This window comes from Opisthorchis viverrini (assembly GCF_000715545.1).
Source record: "Opisthorchis viverrini unplaced genomic scaffold opera_v5_48, whole genome shotgun sequence".
NCBI classification, from domain to species: Eukaryota; Metazoa; Platyhelminthes; class Trematoda; order Opisthorchiida; family Opisthorchiidae; genus Opisthorchis; species Opisthorchis viverrini.
The window spans coordinates 732,552-752,377 of NW_008751704.1; the positions used below are offsets into that span (position 1 = coordinate 732,552).

A 19,826-nucleotide genomic window follows, 5' to 3' on the forward strand; every position below is an offset into this window, starting at 1 on the left:
TCGGTGAAAAGAACACACTAGCACCTTCTTCCCTTTTTATTCCCATTAAGTTTCAGTCTCCCAAATTACCTCTCCATGTCCACTGGTACAGACACGAATCGGCTTTATACAATTGCATGATCATGGGTGCGCTGAAAGGTTGCTTGTCTGTTGGCCGAGTTCGGCAATCAGGTTGTAAATATTTAGTCACCAATCGCAGAGAAATGCCACTTTAGGATTGGGTGGGTAAAGTCCCTCCTTGCACCTTCAATTCAACAAACCAAGCAGATGTAAGGAAATGAAACAACAACACAAGTCAAAGTACAAGCTGAACAAACAAATTACGCGAGAACTGTTCGCGGTCGGCCAATTAAGTTAGAGTTATTGGATGCTGCTGCACACCGAACATGAAAAATTTACCCACTCAGCCCAGCATGAATCTTGGTGAACGGACCAAGAACCATTGTGACATCAAAATATTTCTAAATGTTAACCCAAACTTCCCCAATCGATATAAGATACTGTGTCTGAGTCAGCTCAAAGCTATCATGATCATACCAAAGCCGTGGTACACAAAGCCGTTGGGCACGGAGATGGAGCATTTGGACTATTTTATGCTTTTTTGTAATGCACTACTCATAGGATTGCTGAAAACACTTCGACAACCCACAACCGGTTTCGCTCTTCTTGGGACTCATCAAGTATGCTCAGTCCCCGAGTTTCCGTCAACCTTATGTTCCCGTTGAAAACGAATTGCACGAAATCACCGAAATACAGTCATTTACAAACAAATTTGGTTTTGCGAGAGACTCAGACAACTGAGATCATCACGAACGAGAAATTCACGTGGGTTCCAGTTGAAAAACCTCTCTCTCACACAAAACCAAGTTTGTGTGCAAATGACTGTATTTCGCTATTTTCTGCTTTCGTGTTAGATTCACAGTTAGTTGGCTGAGTCGACTCAATAGCCTGTTCACATTCGGTCATTTTTTGGATGAACAGACCGAAGTCACTCTGTCTTTTAGTATGCACCTTGTTCCCAAGAATTGTAATGTCACTCTCCTGGCGCATGATGTCGCTGAACACGCCAGGAATAGACAGTCGGGATGATTGTGGTGGGTTAGCTCCAAGTCAATTTTCCTTCCGTTTTCGTTCTTTTTCTTCATAGTGAGAAATTCAAATAAATCACGGTTGTGTGGCTGCTGTCGATGATGAAAATGATGATGATGATGATGATGATGATGATGATGATGATGATGATGATGATGATGATGATGATGATGATGATGATGATGATGTTTCAATACACAGAAACTTTCGACGAAAAGCAGCTCCGAATGCTTTTTGAATGGAATTTTTTCCTATGTGCAATACATTCTGAGGCACCGTAACTTTTATAATAGTAACCGTGCATTGGATTGCTCTCCGGTGGAAGTGACTTTCCTACTGACTTTCGCTGCAAGTGTTTTCACGGGACAGTTGTACGGTCTTACAGGTTGGGGTCTTAAAGTTACTATCAATTTGGCCCGGAATCCGGGAGAAAAAACTTTGTTGACTATATCTTGGAATACTTCATACACGGAACTGGTACAGTGCTGTGATAGTGGGGCAGTTTTTGGTCACTATCTGTGAACTTGCCTCATATTCCGTGTCAGTATGCTCAGTATGTTAAGGACATTCTGTTTGAATTATCCATTGTTGGAGCACCATATGTTTAATATGGTACGAATGCACAAATGTGTGACAGATATGTAGAGTGGCACGCAGAATTGCACAGCGTTAAAAAAATACACACAACTGTGTCCGTGTTTCAGAGTTTGTGAGCGAGTGCAAAGCTGACCACCGGGTTTATGAAACTGCGCTCGTTCGGACTTTTGGTCATTGATCCGGAATGACACCACATTGTCATCAACATGCTCGATGAAAATTGACGTGTAACTAATGATATTAATCGGAATCCATCGCTAACCGAACACAATCACTATTCGTATAAACTACCTTGGTTTTGTTTATGGTAAAAAGCCGTGCTGAAAAATCAATGATTACGCGTCAGCTTCACAGGAGTCAGTGCAGTACATTCGTTCAAATATATTGTGAATAGGGGATCTCTCTGGAATTCAGCCGAGTCCCCCTTAGCGTCGATTTAACTTCCAAATAGGTGTTTAGCTCAATGAAAGTCAGGGGAAATCCACTTCACTTGGACTGCCTTCGAAACCTACCAGACACTTAGGTCATCCAAACGGAATGCTTACTTTTGATAATCTCAGCTTTGGATTTAAACGAATCAGGATAGTAATGTAAGGTGTCTTGCACAGAGACAACAACTTAAACGTTGTTCCTGTGATTCTCCATCTATTTTATTGGGAATGGGATATTTGTGAAAGTTCAGAGGTCACGTCATGCAGATAAGCAAGCTTGAGAACAGAATGGAAAGATAAATGAGCGACCAAGCGAAGGACATAGCCCGTGTGTCTTTTGTTAGCCCAACCTGTAGCTAGGTTCACACTCGTCGGTATGTACATCCTACCATGAGCAAACCACATTGATCAAAATGGTTGTTACTAGTATCTAAACCTCGAATCACAAAGCTCAATTAGGACCGTTCTCATTTGAATTAGTTTTCGCAGTTTTTTATGATTGGTAAAGTCCTATCACTGAATGGTAGCAAAAAATTTCGGGAAACTTTGTTCGGTTCACACAGTTGGTTTAGTTTGAAACTACAGAATTTTATTCGCATTAGAACCGATGAAGTGAGCGTAGTCAGTCATGGTCCGAGAGGGACGGTCTTATAGCTATCACCAGAAGTCATCATCCTCATCACCAGGGAGTTATCAGACGGCTTCTCCGTGAGAGGTGAGTGGTACACCCATGTTTCAGTATGTATGTATAAGCTCGAGATAGTACGGTCGTTAAAAGAGCGATCTGACTGAAATTGCTTCTTTCCAGTAAAAAGGTTCAGTGATCTTCTCCGCGTTAAGCTAGAGATGATGAGGTTGGTCGCATTTGAACTAAGTTGTTGGAATTTGAGGTTCTGACGTACGCTATCGGATTAGGTGTCTGGAGTCATAGTTTTATTTTTCCTGTAGTTCACTGTTAATGGAAGAGCTGAAGTTGCTCTAGATAACAACGATAGCATTGTGTAATAATTCTGCTTGTGGCACTAGTTCCATTCAAAATAAACTTATGATCCTATAGAGAGCTCAAACTATGGAAAGATTGCTTCTGATTAGAATTTATTCGGGATAAACCAATTTCAGTGGAAGACACATTTCAGTCTTTTCCTGAAGGCAGTAACTCTGGAATGACAGATTTTATTGAATATGCTGCGGTCGTATTCCAGTCCAAGTAGAATGACAAATATGTGATCTGTTTTTTGCTGCGTCTGATGCAGTTCGGTTACGTAATGACAGCTTAGAAACTGAAAATACACACCACGAGCTGAATATTTAGTATTTTGTTCATTGCTTTTCAACTCCGAGTAACCAGGTGCAAAGTGAATACGATATCAATTACTTTAAAATGTGAAGATCAGTGCCTCAGTCTCATACACCAATAGGCAAAGCCAGATTTCAGTCAGATTAAGCGAGACCATTTAGTGACAGAATACTCTGAACAACAAAATGGGGACACAAATGTGTTAGTACTGTACGATCAGCCATTCTCAGGAACAATTCGATCGCCAATTACGCATAAGATTTCTGTTTATCAAAAAGCCGATGTTATAAACACAGAGTACTTTTGTGTTAGCGCAAAATGTGTGCAACCGGTGGGGGGAATAAGATCAATGAACCATGACGAATGGAGATAGTTCCAACATACTAGTCGGCACTTCCCAATATATTTTCTTTTTGTGATTATATATTGCACATAAAAACTAAGAGAGGTATGGCCAGCTGTTTCCGAACGGTGATATCTCCAAGAACAGTAATACTACTGTGGATCTCGAGTGCTCAAATTCTGCTTGCCGTCTAACTTACCAAACACGATGGCCTGCATTGACAAAGGCAACATATCGTCGAAAGTCGGATGGAACTCCTTCGGTGATAATGCCACCAGGATAGAGGATTTCTCGCTGCAGCTGAAGCACTTCGCGGAAAAGTGGATCTTTGTGGGATAAATTTGGAGCTGAGGAAGTACGATGCAAAAACTTGTAAATTGGTTTCCTGTTGCGGAAAAAAATGGTTGTAAAACTCGGCAACTTAGGGATTGCAAGTCACTTTCTTTCAGATATATAAAATGAAGAACACATTTTTGGTTTGCATCCAAGGATTCAGCTGAGGGCACAAGATGAAAGAGTGATAGTATTACCAAGTGAGAAAATGCTCTATCTTGTCACAGCCACCTGCCGAGTAACAGTTCAACTGAAACACTTAATTAACTGCGTTTTATGGTAGGTCACATCCTGATTTTTCGTAGTGAGAGAGAAGAAGGACATACAGGCTTGCTCACATGGACAGAGGACACAGATCTTTGTCTCCTATTTGATGCAATGGATCAGGGGAACTTAGTGTTTTACACCAGACAAAACAGTGTAAGGAATCTCCAAATGGGAAAATGGACTTTTCAAATAAGAAAACCACGCTTTCTATCAACTATCAGTGAGAAAAATTCCGGATTAACAGCTAGAGCCAGAATCGGTTTTGAAACTAGCTGTTCAGTAGGAAAGGGTTCGCATCGGTTTCATCTGATCAGCATCTACAGGTTTTCGTGTGGTCCCACACTATCTTAATTTCTAGTCAAAGTTGTTCGCCAACCCTGTAACTACGTACCAGCAAACCTGTTTGTTCAGTCATGCTTCCTTGGTGGACAGCGGACGAACAGCGTAAAGGTCACAGTTCTTCATCAAGCTGGAATTCCTGCCGATACGCAGGTCATGTCATGACGAACAGTGATTAATTCGGAGGAAAGACACAACCCCCCTACTTTTAATCAGATTTAGTGTAAGCCAAGTGAAAAGAATCACACACTTTGCAGTGAGAACAATGTGCGGCACATGGTCAGCGACGACACTTTCACCGGACATTTTTGACAGCCTTTAAAAGTATTTTTCATCAAGCTGGAATTCCTGCCTATACGCAGGTCATGTCATGATGAACAGTGCTTACTTCGCAGAAAAACACAATTCTCCCCCTACTTTTATTCAGATTTAGTGTACACCAAGCGAAAAGAATCATACACTGCAGTGAGAACAGTGTGCGGCAAATGGTCAGCGACGACACTTTCATCGGACATTTTTGACAGCCTTTAAAAGTATTCAATAAGAACACTGTGAAATACACATAACGCCAGCAACTACCACCAGAGAATGAACTACCTTTCTCTTTGAATCCCCATCTGCTGCGATTCGCACAAAATATGAGTGTAGCTAAAAGAACCTAGAATTTGCGTGCTGGGCTCTTTTTACTCATAAAAATCACAATTTATCAACTTGCTGTTTAGGAGTAAAGATACTGCTTGGTACTTCAAAAAGAAGGCTACGTTTACTCTGGAAACTAGAAATCCATTCAAATGCTGACTTATGCAAACAAAACTCAGAAAATCCAAACGTGGTATAAATGTGCTGTGCTTCAGGCGTTACGGTGATACAGTAGTGATACAACCCTGGACGACTTTGAAAACGACAAGGACACGTGCTGCTCAGAGTTCCATGCGAATTCAGACTCTTGAAATGAACAGGCTGATTTTGCGTCTACAAACGTGGTATAAATATGCTGTGTTTCAGGCGTTATGGTGATACAGTAGTGATACAATCCTGGACCACCTTGCAAACGACATGCTGCTTAGAGTTCCATGCGAATTCAAACTCTTGAAATGAACAGGCTGATTTTGCGTCCAACTCTTGGTTAAAATATTCTACACCCCGTCCCAAATAGCGTCAGACTAACCACAAATTACCCTAACAAACTGAGTTGTGGAGCAAGATACTTTAGAAATTTCATAATATTGATCGCAAACACCACACTACACGCAACGCGAACTGGCTTATATGTGTAAAAAATCACGGAGATAGTGGTGCATTTTATGACTTACTACTGAAATCAGCTGAGCTGTGTTGACTTGAGTAAATTGAGTGTCTAGTATGCGTACGTTGGAACCTGTTAGTAATTGAGATTGGTGGAACTGATGGATCAAACGAAGTTGGTGACGGGTTTGGTGGAATTCCGAACGTAGATGTTTCTTGATTTGTAAAACAACCTGCCGACCTGTCCAGCCGAGTCGAACGCTGAAATTCAAAACATAAAACGACTACTATGCTTATTTAACTTGTCGGCATGACTATGGACAGGATACTCAAACCAATCCTGATTCACAAAAGTCACTTTTTTTCTACTTGTTTCGTTGGATTTAACGTAGTAGAATTGTGAGGAAAATGCATCACGAAGACGTCAGCTTGTTGAGAGGTAAATGCTCACTAATAGGGCTGGCGGCAAGTTGTCAGCTTTCTAATCTGTCATCAGCGGTTCTGGTGAGGTGCATTAACAAACACAGACAGACAGACGGACAGACGGACAGATAGACAAACAGGTATTAATTATTCATGAATGTATCCCGTCGCTGCAGGTAAAGCGGTTGGTATGATCAAAAGCCTGAATATCAATTCGTCGGGTTTCAGGGGCACGCTTAAATGCAACAGCGCGGTTGCAAATCAGGACACCAAAAGTAAGGGAATGGCCATGAATAGCAAATATAGGGTCTGTTCATAAAGCAGTGGCCATGGTAACTATGATGGCCTTCCTTTCGCCATCGACACCCATCTATGAAATTTAAGAAAGTACCTCCAAAAATACATTTTAAGGCAACGCTCGTCACTGTACCGATCTGCTAAAGGCCTTCTATCAGCTTGATGCATGCTTAAAATACCGACGTTCGAGCAAAACTAAGGAAGTTCAGTTACTCTTAATCAAAACAGGTTGCCGAACAACATGTAAACATAGGGTAGCGGGTACACTATATTGGGCTGAAGTGACATGTAGTCTTGTACTGAACTGAAATACCTAACTGAAGTACTGCTGGCACTTTCCTAGGCCTGACGTTTTTTGATGAATTACAGTCCTTCGGGCTTCAGTCATCCTTTCCCAACCAATTACTGCAAGTTTTATCGTATTTATCGTTGTTTGGATGATGTTGCCAGAGCAGTGGGATTGAGTTGAACTTTCTAAGTACATGTGGCGGTGTCACAAAATCCTTAAATGAAATACCGGTCAGGTTAAAATTCTGAGTATCTTCATGTAAACGTCTAGATCACATATATCTAAAGGCATGGCATTAATCAACTTTATGTGCATTTGTTCGTCAACAGTGTATAAGAATAGTGTTCCGGCTAATTGGTTGATTTGTCATAGAGAACTTGAATCGTCTGGGATGAGAAAGTCGAGGTTGGACTTCACTGATAACGCTAAGCAAGATAGATGTTCCAAAAATGACTAGGATCTTGTCGAAAATTTAATCGTCCTTTGCGTACAAACACAGGGTCGCGCCCAGATCCTCGATCAAATCTGTGGACTGGATAATCGAGGTCAGCAGCACTTGTGCTGTCGGTTTCTTTCTAAGTTGTCTGATAGAGCGCCTAGAGGTATACGCACTTAGAATGCTTGCGGTAACCTAACATCACGTACATCACTCACACTTTATCCTCCGATGACTACCACCCTGAAAACTGATCGTTCAAACCCAGATCACTGCTCAACTTCACTCGTCCACCAACCGGAGAGATCTCCTCATTACATGGCTGCTTAACGCAGCATAGAGATAGGTCCGTCGTTGTGCGCTGAATAGCATCGGCTTAAATATGCTACCTACTAAGGATTGCACACGAGCTATCAGTCGATAGTACCCACGTGAGAGTGCATTGATTTTTCTAGTGGGTATTCAAGCGTATATCCGGTCAATCGTTCTTCTTGACTGATTGTGACCAAAAGCATTCGGCTGCATAATCATTCCAAAAAACATGTACATTTCAGTTTCAAAGGTTACTTTCCGTCATTCTAGCAGACTGCCCTATATCAACAAATGGTTGGTGCGCCAGAAATCTTACCAGCCCAGTTCTATCACAGGCGATGGATCCAATTTGGCCTTCTTCTTATACCAATCTAATTTGCAGCTTAGTAAATTGTGCCTCTTACATAAACTTTTTTTCAAGTAAATCAAAAGATTATTTTAAAAAAATCGGAGCTTATGCCTACCCGATTAGACCCAAGAAGAGCCATCGAGGCATTTTCATCAGCCTTAGAAGTAGTGCCTTGTGTCTAGAATTTGTGTCCAGCAGTCTGACAGTTAACGCCAAGTAAAAGAGGTGTCTAGTTGTTTGGTATAACCAGTGCCAAAAGTGGGCTACCACCTATTTGTTTTCTAACCGTTTCAACAAGCATTGTTAGATGAGATGAATAATAAGATCATGTGCGCTTTTTAACCTCGATTAAGAAAATAAAAAAAATCTGGAGAGTATCCTCTGGGAAGAGGGAGACTGACAGTTTAATTAATTAACTAATTTAACGTAACTGGGACGAAATAAACTCACTTCTTCGTCGTTGAACCACATTTTACAAGTGACGCCTATGCAATGTCGGTTTTCAGAAAAGTGAACAAATGTACAGTAATCCAAGGGCGCACGGGTTTCACAGTCTGAGACTTGTTCAAGAAGAAGGTTCTGGATTATTGGTGGGGGGAAACGTAGTATTATTTTTCTCTAGACTTGACACGTATTTGGTGGCTGAAAGAACAGAATACATTATTACTGATGAGTAAAAATTAAACGACACACGATTTGTACGGTTTTTTCACCCGAAGGGAAGCAAAACACGATGTTTAACCATGGATTACTAATGATCAGATAACCATTTTTAGGTTTATAAATGTCTTTGGAGAGTGAAAGTCTTCCAGGCCATTCGCATCTTACTGTCTGTGTTGATAGGAATTTGTCATATACCCTGATTTTGAGGTTATCTGTTCCGATCGAATACTGTTAACGAGCACCAAGGCTTATAACCCGTCTCCTCATAGTTTGTCCATCCAAATTGTTTATCTGTTCACACTCGTAAATCAGTTTCTCCAACAAGCAACTTGTTTTTTGTAATTTTTTCCTTCTGACCTAAAATCTCCTTAAAATCTCAAACATGTTGTTTCACTCGTAAGCCATTAAGGATCTATCTAACTTGCAAGTCATCTTGCAGCTTTATAAACTGGTCTGTGTGACTATTGGCCTTATTGCAAATTGAAGCCATGAGATTTGATTTGCTCACTTTAGCTTACTACATGCTGAGGTAAAGTTCTTGGATTAGCAAGAGGTTGAATTCGTTAATAATCACAGTCATCGCCATGATAAAGAGTCATCCAGTGTTTAAAACTGATGCGTCGTTGTGGCAAAGCCATAGTTCATTTGAAAGCTTACTATGGACAAAAGAATAAATCTAGATATGTAGGGCCTCAATTCTAGCCTCACACGATTAATTACGAGGTGCTTGCGACTCTAGACATTCTTCAGAAAATCTGAATGGAAACTGATAGCAGAGAAGCTACTTCCTTCCATTTGCAAGGCAGACTGCAGCCTAGTAGGCGGGTTGCATGAACAGTGCCCAGAATTTTCGCAATCTAGTATATATCCCTCCGCCATGCCGAAGGATGACACATTCTCGGCTCACATCATTCTGAATTAGACAATACTTTCTGACAATGGACATTTAGCATGCGTCTGGCAGGCCATCCCAGACATTGGTGGTGGACATATGCTTTAGTCGACGCCTCTGTTATTTGTATCTTCTCGGATTTTCCGGCCCTAGGCACCAAGATTTGTCAATGATGTTACGTTATCGACGACGATGATGAGTTACTGCTTTGTTGGTTGTTAATTTACCCTGATTTACTGAGCAGTCTTGCAGCCTAACGTTTGGAACGCTTCCGGATCATGCTGTTAATCTGCTCTTCAGAAAAATATATATATTGGTTGCGACGAGCTGTTGGAAGGAACAATAAATATAATGCATGAACACTCACGAAAGATTGTTCAAACTTATTTCATGAACATGGCGCCGAATCGTTGACACAGAAGTGATAGGAGCAGAAAACTGGCAATATTTTCAACACATGCAGTGTCATTTTCGTTTTGACTTCATGGCAACTATCAGCCCTAAGCGTGACATCACTGCGGCTGTTTTTCGTACTAAAGTTGCAAATTCACATCTAACAACGCATTCTCTCCCAAGCCACTCATTTTCTCCTCGCCGTACTTGAAGCTGTCTCCGTCTCCTGGTAGCCTGGCTTCAGCAGTGATCTTGCGTGCTCCAATGGATGGCCTCAATTTACTTAAGTTTTAGCAGCCTCGGAAAGCCGACGGAGAGAGTCTAGCGAAGGACATCAAATATTTCATACTGCAACAGATTTCAGTAACTGAGGGCAGCATTTTGTTGTCCCATGCTGTAGACGTGTGAAGGAAGAAAGGCGTTTCCTTCAAGCAACCAGTAAATCAATATTTCTGGAGGCAGCCATGAACCTCGTAGAAAGACGAAAAGCAAAGGGTTGGCCCTAGAATTAGCACACTTATATTGCACAACAGTCGACATTTATCACCGTCTAGTTATTTAACACAGTCGGAAAGTAATAAAAGAATCTCCATGGGCTTCATTAGGCCCTCAAAGTCTCTGCTGCATGCAGCACCATCAGCAGTGAAACATCTATATCTTATTTCCCGCGCCCTCGGTTTAGGCCAGTCTCCTGCAGCCAAGCATATTGAACTACTAAGCCATCGGTTACTGACAGAGTCCCCAAAGAAAACCCTACTGGCCACGGCCTCTTGGATCAGGATTTTGAGGTAGAGGCTAGACAGCAGGGTTATTAAGCGAACTCCTACATCATTGTGCTTCCTTTCAGATTAAACATGGGAGTTAGTGACACAAGGTGAGGTACATCAATCAAACTCTCAATCTTAGCCTAGGTAGCCAAAAGGTATCAACTGCTCCCAGATTCATTGGTTCACATAGTCTGTCTCACCTTTTCTTTACCCAGAAATTTCCGACCAATTAAGTTGTCGACCACTTAAATCCCACTCCCTATCTAAGCATCTTTCTAGCAAAAATTTGCAAACGGTTATTCTGTCTATGCTTCCTATACTGACTCATGCATGTTGTGTTTCCGAAAGATAAATACAAGACCCCACGTTGATCATATCTCTAAAACTTTCTGAGACGAAGTGAGACTTCTTGTTATTTACTTTTCTGGTGTCTGATGATCTAGAAGTAATGATGCGTGGTAGCTATGGCGTGGAAGTTGTGCTTAAACCAAGATCCAAGTGTGCTTTAGTGGACAGGATTTCTGTAAACGGTGGTCTTTCTTGCACTGCCAGGTTGGATGGTCTCAGCCAGATTAGTGAATTTCGACGCAGCAAACAGTGTTTGCCTGTTGTTTCAGCAAACGCTCCTACGGCTAGTAGACCTGAGGCATCTATCGATATTTATCACCTCGTTACTCTCAGTGGGAAGTACCAATATCATGAATTTGAAAATTAATATGAGTGCCCAGGTATGCCGAAGATCTCCTGAGAAAGCCCATCTTGGAACCCAAACATGAGCTAGCAGTCACCGCGGAAGTAATGTGGGTCTTCTCAGTTACCTTCTGACCGTCATTTTTCTACTCAGTACGAACGTTTGGCACAAGCCTTGACAACATGTGACTTTCAGGCCACAAATTGTGGATTAGCTACTGACTTAGCTGGACTATGTGTAAAACGATGAAAAGCTTCTCCATAAGATTGTTGTTAATTTCTAATATCCCAATTGGCCCCAATTACTACTTGGTGCAAGCGCAAGTACCTGTCAGCTCTCCAATGAAAAACCCCCGGATGATACTTACCGACTCATTCCGTCACCTTCAGAGTATCTCGGTGGCTCAAAAATATCTCGTTTATTTGGCTGAAAAGCTTCCAGATCAGGATGATAACAATGGTTCTAATATTGGTGCTGATAACGATTAGAGGAAAATAAAGTTTGCTATCGTACCTCAACGGAAACTGTATCCTGCTTATTTACAGCATTTCTGAATAAAGCTACGAAAACTATACAAACAACAGGCGGTTACAATAGGGCATGAACACCCCATAAATGCTGAATAATGAAGGGCCTGAGGATCAGCAGAGATTGTAAAGACTCCGGAACTGGGGAAAATTTTGCAACGGGACATAACTGCACCCCGTTCTAGCTTGTCTGACCGACTGGTGCAAGATATATGGGTGATACTCAAATGGTACCCGGAAAGAACGGAATCTCAATCCTCTCATAGAACGTTTGTTTTATGGGGTTGTCCCAACACGATAAGGAACAGTTTATCTCTACCCCATCATCTCAATCCCTTGGTGTACTATGTGATCCAGAATGGATCACAGGCTAAAGTTCAGCGTGCAGGTTTATTGTTTCAGTGCATCAGAGTATCTGGTTTAGAGGTGTTGCTTCCTTCACTTTTCAAACAAACTGGTGAGTCCTTTAAGGAAGACCTTGGAATTTCAATCTAAGATATATGGAATAAAGGCAGAATACCGATAGAATACAACGCTTAGTCCTATGTACTAAAGGGGTGCAAGAACACCGTTTGAAAATCACCACAGTTCCTTGAATATAGCTTTCAAAGTGTTCTCTGGTATTATTTCATACACTGACGCATAACTGGGAGAGTAAAATTCACGAGAATCAAACTGCGTTTTTCCTGGACGTGACTGAATCGACGAAATCTTAACGTTGCAGCAAGCGCTTGGTTATGCCTTTTAACGGTCATGAGTGAGGGCATGTCTAGATCCGGCGGTAGCTTTTTATCATCAGAAGATGCGAAAGTGCCTGTGAAAATAGGTAGTATCATCTCCATCCTATAAAATTTCTATATGCTTCTTCCCGAGGATCCACATGCGCCTACGAAGAACGACGCCCTGAGTTCACTACATGCAGTCGTGTCACATGAGGATGACCTCCATCGAACCTCCCTCCCTATAAACTTTGTAATCAATATGCTGCTTAAATTCTACTTCTTTCTTTCCGAACACATCGAGGATCAAAATACTTCCAGATAGTCTGCTGATGGGCTTTCCGCCTGGCAGCGATGCTTTCAATTTTAGCAAGAAAGCTGATTGCATTGCTGCAGTGCAGCTGCACCAAAGCTGCTGCTGCAAGTTGCAACATTGTCTGTTACAAGACTGACGGGAAAATTCTGGGAGGCCGACCGTCCTGTAGCATGAAAAATATATGGCCAAACCGGTGCAATATCTATTGTCTTGATGAGCTCAAAACAGCCCATCAAGTGCTGACGCGGGTGCAAGAATGCTGCATTATTGCTGCTGAAACCGGAGCATTATTGCTCCAGTACTTTTACAAAACCAAAATGCAACAGTACATCACTAAACCTCAATCGTTTAGGTATAGCATTCTTTTGATACCTAAACGAAATCGCATATGGAAGTGAGAACTGCCTGGCCACCCGGGTCTTGGCATGTGTAGTCGAGATTCCAAGGCTGACGTGGTGTATTAAGTTGTGCAATCAAATGGGCATAGTTATTTTTACTATTGTTCAAATAATCACCTTCTTAAATCCAGCTCTTTCTAGACAAACAAATGCTGCATGACCAAAAGGCTGACGATTGTGACTTACTGGAAAATTCAGCAGTGAAATCGCCAGCATTTGGCAGCATGATTTGCACTGGCCGAACTATAAATATTTCTACACCGATTGTTGTACATAAACATACTCCTTAGAATCATCAAAAGTTGCTTAACACAGATGTAAATCCTAGCAAGGTAGACTGCTCAAAGTTCTGCTAACTTGGCGGCAGTAGGACCACAGTCGAGATGAGGTTTACTCATGAATACTGACGGTTTGTGCTGCGTTAGGAAAATGCAGCAAGGCGGTTGCATTTTACAAGTTGGTACCTCTTATTCTATTTGTATGTCGTATTCTGTTTACATCTTGGTTGCTTACACTCAGCACTCGTTGGACAAAAGGCGCTCTGTGATGCAGATAACCCGCTGGAAAGCAAAGTGTGTCACAAAAAGCATTTCTTACTTTGTATGAGTAGTTTTTCCTTCTCAAAAGTTGTTTCTTCCTAAGGCAATCTGATGCGTCTCAGCATTGTTAATTTAGCTATTCCGCAACCCTCGACGAGAGTTCTGCGGACATAAAACCTTTTCAAAAGGTTTTCACGCGAATAGGTTATATTTGTGATTCATAGTACAGTATGGATTGCACTGCAACACTGAAGACTCTACCTTTGGTAGACAAACTTACGTCATGCCAGCACCATAGGCATTCGAAGCTAAAAAGTCTACCCTAACTTTTCCACTTTGAAAAGTGATCTTGACCCCACCCGTCCAACCAGAACCAAAACAATTTTTTGCATAAACAAATTTACCTTCCATGCCAATTCGTTGGTCTGCAAGCGTTAGACTCGGGTTTGAGTTCACCACTCTTGTAGAGGCATGTTGTGGGTTAAGGTAAGTTTAAGAAGCATACAAAAAAAATGCAAAAAATCACTTAATTTATTTAGGAGTACTCGAGTTCTTGAGAAGTCCGAAATGAAGGATGCGGCACGTCCCACATACTCATTATTTGTGAGCAAATATGTCTAGAGGTTTGTGGTTCTTGGGCTTTCAGAATCAAATAATGATGTTCTAAGCAGCACGTCAATAAATATTCAAAGAAAAATAACGATAGGTGGATTTCTTTTCTTACGCAACCGAGCATGAGGAACTCAGGCGGCAGTTCAAAATATGCTTGTGTATACTCACAGGGGTTGTCATACAGTGCCATAATTAAAAGATGAAAATTCGAAAACAAACATATGCACAACAGGGGCCACCATATTTTCTTACAATGTACAAGGGCCAAAAGCAGCCTTCAGATCATGAAAAATGACCAAAGTGAAACGCTTGGAAGAATGAAACGGTTTGAGATGCTGTCGTAGGGTAAAGATATTGTCACCGAACTTCCAGTTACGGAGGAAATTGGCTTCATTCTCACGGATTTTCCTATCGAAATTGATCAGCCTGTCCAAAATATTGTCAAATAATACCTTATTCGCTGTGGCTACAAAGTTAATGTCATTACCATGTTAACATCATGACATCATCATGTTATCCTCACGACGGTGGAATGAAACGCTACTTTAGTTTTCAAGAAAATACATGAATTCGTGTAACTTTCTTGAAAACTGGAATAACGTTTTATTCCGCCGTCGTTCTGTTTTTCCTCTAAGTCCCCCGTAGTAAGGTATATCACTATTACCACAACTTTTTTATTCTTCATTTTTGTGACCTATGGGGAGTTCATGAAAGGCTCCCTAGGATTTTAATAATAAAAAGAACCTTTGTAATGTACTACTCATAAGGTTGCTGAAAATACATAGACAGCCCACGACCGGTTTCGCCCTTCTTGGGGCTCAATATTATAAACGAGAGATTCAGCTGGGTTCCAGGTGAGTCTTTCGAAAGAACCAAATTAGTTTGCAGATGAGTGTATATTCGCTAAAATAGAAACTTTATTTGGCTTATATGCACTGCAACAGCGTTTTTAAGTATTTCTTCCATTCGCTCTGCTTCTTTGCGTAAGATGTAATGCTTTTTAAAATATAATCCCCGGCGTCTTACAGTCTTTGTATACATGTCATGGGAGTGTTGTTGACACAAATCAGTGATATCTAAAGCGCCACTCAGCGACTATGTATGACTATACAGTCGAAAATGAGGTATTTATCGTGGAGGTCCAATTTGTATATGCCCAGTAAACACGCCACCGCGGCACCACCGGTGGCAAGAGGTGGCAAATAGGGGTGGCATGTTACGCTTCCCACCGATGGCTTCACTGGTGGCTAAAAGCGGCCAAAGTTGGCAACCCAAAAATTTCATAATATATTTAATCGGTGGTGCATTCAAACAAATCGGTTTCAAAAATTACTTCGTAAATAGAGCTCCAGTATCCAGAGTATCCTGCTACATTTGTTTTCAGAAGGCTTTTATGCAACAAATACTATGTTTGGCTTGTATTCACCAACAAAATTAGCGGCAAAGCTAGTCACATTTGGCCACCGTTAGCCACCGGTGGCCCTGTGTTTACCGGGGGACTAACTAAATAAGTATTTCTTCCATTCGCTCTGCTTCTTTGCGTAAGATGTAATGCTTTTTAAAATATAATCCCCGGCGTCTTACAGTCTTTGTATACATGTCATGGGAGTGTTGTTGACACAAATCAGTGATATCTAAAGCGCCACTCAGCGACTATGTATGACTATACAGTCGAAAATGAGGTATTTATCGTGGAGGTCCAATTTGTATATGCCCAGTAAACACGCCACCGCGGCACCACCGGTGGCAAGAGGTGGCAAATAGGGGTGGCATGTTACGCTTCCCACCGATGGCTTCACTGGTGGCTAAAAGCGGCCAAAGTTGGCAACCCAAAAATTTCATAATATATTTAATCGGTGGTGCATTCAAACAAATCGGTTTCAAAAATTACTTCGTAAATAGAGCTCCAGTATCCAGAGTATCCTGCTACATTTGTTTTCAGAAGGCTTTTATGCAACAAATACTATGTTTGGCTTGTATTCACCAACAAAATTAGCGGCAAAGCTAGTCACATTTGGCCACAGTTAGCCACCGGTGGCACTGTGTTTACCGGGTGACTGACTAACGATAAATTGTTTCCGAGGATGTGGTAATAGCATCAACTCGTAGTAAGGTCGATGGAGTTACCATTAAGGTTTCGCTAACTTTAAAATTACAAGATGCAGTCCACCTTGGCAGGGTCCCCAGTCTAGCTGCAAGAGATTTGGATCCAAGCTGCGTAGACGAGATAGGAAGTTTCTGTGATTTGTCCCACCAGTACACCATTAAAAACCAAGTAATCCTTAAATAGTCCACTTGACCTAACGTAAACGTCTTGAACAATAATGTCCTGGTGACACCCTCGAAAGAATTTACATATTTTGTTATGTTTAGCGATTAGAAGAAGCTGGGAAACATTTCACTGAGCACTGTTGATGAAATACTAATTGGAAATTAGGCACATCTTACTCCGGATTTTAATCACACTATCTGCTGCTGAAATCTGCTGCGTCCACGAGCGCTGCCAGGATTTGAATCAACGCTGTTAGGTGGCCTTGAAATTTTGCGCAACCTGCCGCAGAAACATGTTCCTGATACAAAGTGTCTGAATGAAATGATTCTCCGTCATATTCCCTCCTCGGAAGCCCTTTAGTTTCCGCCGAAGTAACTTCAGTCTCTACCTAATGGTCAGGCGATAAGGCCCACTCTTGTCTGTTACTGTGGCTAAGTTGAAATCGACCTGATGAATACACCATGAGCTGGATTTATCCACAGAAATGACTAAATAATTAACCGGGCAGTTTTGTTCTACGAAGTTAATTTTAAATGACCTTCTGGGAAGGTAATACATTACCAGAATAAAAGCTGCTTACGTGATGAATGACGGCGTTTTCGGTAATGTGCTCATAGCTGTCTATTACGAAAAATCCACGTGTATATATTGACGTGACAGATTGGGGAGATGCCGTGACAGACCATGAGTGAGACTTTGTGATGAAATATGTAAACATCGCTCGTTTTCATCGAATAGAAACTTGTTCAGTACTCCGTTTATTAAACAAAATATTTTCAGAATGTTCGCCAAAATAAACCTTGACTCTTGCGAGATTCTTCAAAATGTCCGATTTACATTACCCTATCTTGATAAGGTGTAAAATTGGGTTCCTAACCGAATATACGCCACCAAGTAACGTACAGCTGGTTTTGATACTCAGGTCAGCACCGAAGGGTGGGATATCATTATAGAGTCTTCCTCGTTCATTACATTCATGCTCGCATGACTGGTTTGTTTGACTGAAGCTACCTCAAACTTGAACTTTCAGGTGGTAATGCAATATTTCAGCTTGAACCAAATTTGTGGCGAGACATAGATCCAACTTCGGCATTGCTTTTCAGGTCCTGACCGACCCAGCGTGCAGGCGCTTATTCAGTATTAAGAAAATGGGGACTGCCGAGTGGCTAGTTGATGTGCAAATTATACGGAAGTTGACGCCGATGGACTACAACAGGCCCTTCTGGCCTAATGGAACAGGTTGTAGTTACGTTCCCATGTACAATCCAACCCACTCCATAGAATGGCCAGATAGTAAAATTTATGTTCGAGTCGCCATGACCTGCAAAAATCTCTCGTGGTCTGTAATTAGTCTGCGTTGAGGCGGAAAGATGAGCCATAATGGAACGCACGACTCACGGGTCCATACCGCATCGCGTGGGGCGAGAGTTTGATTTGCCATAAGAAATCATGCACTGCCCGACTGACAATTACTTTGACGCAATGCAGTGCCGTATGGTCTACACGCTTCAGAAGTTGCAACAGAAGTCCGTCAGCCTGTTTACATGAACAATCATAGGGTCGGAAACGAGAACAATGGTCGGTGGCTTCATTCTGGATTAGTTCCTAGGAAAAATAAGCTGCCCGTTTTACGATGCTGTGATACCCCGATTCACGAACTCGGCGTTCAATTGACAAAATGGTATACCTATTCTTTCACCGATATGATGTCGTGATGTGGAGCCAAATGTTAACTGGGTAGTCTCCAAGAGCATCATAAGTGCTGTGTGTAAATGCTATGATCAGCAAATCTATGGCGGCGTACGGCGACTAATAAAAGAAACTTTGTAACACATTAGTGTTAGACTTTGACAATGAGTGTTTTCGGCATATGTTTTACCACGCAAAATGTGCTAAATGTTCACGAAATGTGACCGTAATGAGAGATGAAACGGGAAACTTGTATCTGGAGGATATAGATTGGTGCGTTGCTGAAAAGGTTTTAATGCCCGACATTAAAATGAGACCATGATTATACGTCCGTACCATGTAGATCTCTAAGGGATCTATATCACATCTCATGATATTTTCTGGTCCTTTCTCAAGATGCGTAACAAAGGCATTCGCTGAATCCCCTCCAAACGACACATGGACGCACTTTTCGTCATTCAGAGGAAGGTGCCAGTCCAACGGCCACTGCTTAGCAGCATCTACATCCACCTGTAGGGCACTGGCATTGGAACTCCAGGATTTCAAGTCGTCCGCAAAAAGTAGACATGGACTTGCAAGAACATCTGGGAGGTCGTTGACGTAGATCGGAAACAGCATTGGTTCCAGAACGGAGCCTTGAGGAACTCCAATGGAGACCGGCGTCGGAGAAGAGAAGGTCGAGCCTATTCCCACTCCGAATGATCTGTCTGATAGGGACGCCTTGATCCAGCGAGGGATTTTCCCCTGAATCCCGTAAGACTCGCGTTTGTGGAGCAGCGGGACGTGTGGGATCCTATCAAATGCTTTTGAGAAGTCGAAAAATATGGCATCCGATATGAGTCCTTCGTCTTCGGCTTGGGTTAAGCTGTCCACAAACACGAGCATGTTTGTCACGCAAGACCGGTTTGGGAGAAATTCGTGTTGAGTTGGAGATATCAGGTTGTTGGAAGTAAGGTTATCTAGGATAACTCACTTCTGAATGCGTTCCATCACCTCGCACGGCACGCTACTGAGAGTTAAAGGCCTGTAACTTCAAGGCGATAGTCGGTCACCAGTTTTGTAGATTGGTGCGGCAATCACTTCCTTCCAAGCAGGAGGAAGGTGGCCTTCCTCAAACGACTGACGAAACGCCGTGTTTAGATGATTTGCCAGTGTGGAGGACGTTTCTTTCAGGATCATTGGTTGGATCTCGTCGGGCCCAAACACGCAGAATGGGTTGATCTTATGCAAGAGTTGACGAATGTCCTCCACCTTGAAGACCTACTCGGTTAGGGGCTGTTCGTATTTCCGCCTTGATCATT

General features: G+C 42.0%; 1 protein-coding gene across 1 annotated transcript in view; it reads right to left on the reverse strand.

The window, feature by feature from the left end:
* The window catches only part of T265_03385 (hypothetical protein), a gene marked incomplete at both ends in the record, with an annotated part of 26,301 nt that extends 9,264 nt beyond the window's left edge, over positions 1-17,037 (reverse strand). Inside the window, 4 exons of the mRNA XM_009167854.1 lie at positions 3,957-4,104; positions 6,010-6,202; positions 8,498-8,689; positions 17,013-17,037. Of these exons, the coding sequence (XP_009166118.1) occupies positions 3,957-4,104; positions 6,010-6,202; positions 8,498-8,518 (362 nt within the window). The remainder of the gene's footprint in view (positions 1-3,956; positions 4,105-6,009; positions 6,203-8,497; positions 8,690-17,012) is intronic.
* Between the last annotated feature and the right edge of the window lie 2,789 nt (positions 17,038-19,826).